Source organism: Naegleria gruberi (assembly GCF_000004985.1).
Source record: "Naegleria gruberi genomic scaffold NAEGRscaffold_89, whole genome shotgun sequence".
NCBI classification, from domain to species: domain Eukaryota; phylum Heterolobosea; class Eutetramitea; order Acrasida; family Naegleriidae; genus Naegleria; species Naegleria gruberi.
The window spans coordinates 819-1,940 of NW_003163238.1; the positions used below are offsets into that span (position 1 = coordinate 819).

Consider the following 1,122-nt stretch of genomic DNA (forward strand, 5'->3'; position numbering starts at 1 on the left):
CAACCCAAACCCAACCCAACCCAAACCCAAACCCAAACCCAAACCCAAACCCAAACCCAAACCCAAACCCAAACCCAAACCCAAACCCAAAGGCAAACCCAAACCCAAACCCAAACCCAAACCCAAACCCAAACCCAAACCCAAACCCAAACCCAAACCCAAACCCAAACCCAAACCCAAACCCAAACCCAAACCCAAACCCAAACCCAAACCCAAACCCAAACCCAAACCCAAACCCAACCCAAACCCAAACCCAAACCCAAACCCAAACCCAAACCCAAACCCAAACCCAAACCCAAACCCAAACCCAAACCCAAACCCAAACCCAAACCCAAACCCAAACCCAAACCCAAACCCAAACCCAAACCCAAACCCAAACCCAAACCCAAACCCAAACCCAAACCCAAACCCAAACCCAAACCCAAACCCAAACCCAAACCCAAACCCAAACCCTTACTTTCAATTAGTCAGTCAGTTAATGTTCAATGTCAATAGTGCTTTTATCCAAGTGTACACTCCATATCAGTGAAAGTACGTCCCATCATCATGTAACTTTGCCAGATACATTTAATCACATTATTATACATATGGTATCAGTTTTAGTCTGTTAGAATTGAATTCAATATGATAATAATAACAATCTGTCAAATTGTCACATTTCAATATATAGAATATACTCAGTCAATTTACAATATATCATACAAGTATCAAATATGAATACACTCCTCTTGGTGAGGAGAACAATCTGAGAAAGTTTCACATTGATGGTTCAGTATCTTAAATTCCACTAACTTACCTTAGAAGAAGGTTTACGTTCCATCTCAGTCATTTCATAGAGTTACTGATCAATTTCAACACCAGTATGTTATTCATCCGTTCTGGTACAATTCAAGTTTCAAGAGTGAGTTCTATGATAAAGTTGATGGAAGTGAGTGCCAAATGGCACTTTCACTTCCACTATAGTAGTAAGCTTTGTTAATCCTTTCGATTCTGAGCCATTTTCACATCAACTTGAATCTATTTTTAACTTTTCCGCGCGTTTTTCGGTTTGATCAACCGGCAAAAATACTTTTGATCAAGTGATTTTATTACCACTAGCCACCATCATAACTTGATATATAT

General features: G+C 39.8%; 1 protein-coding gene across 1 annotated transcript in view; it reads left to right on the forward strand.

Moving 5' to 3' along the window:
- Nucleotides 1-467, forward strand: part of NAEGRDRAFT_54456 (uncharacterized protein) — a gene marked incomplete at both ends in the record, with an annotated part of 1,285 nt that extends 818 nt beyond the window's left edge. Inside the window, one exon of the mRNA XM_002668968.1 lies at nt 93-467. Within this exon, the coding sequence (XP_002669014.1) occupies nt 93-467 (375 nt within the window). The remainder of the gene's footprint in view (nt 1-92) is intronic.
- Nucleotides 468-1,122: the final 655 nt, after the last annotated feature.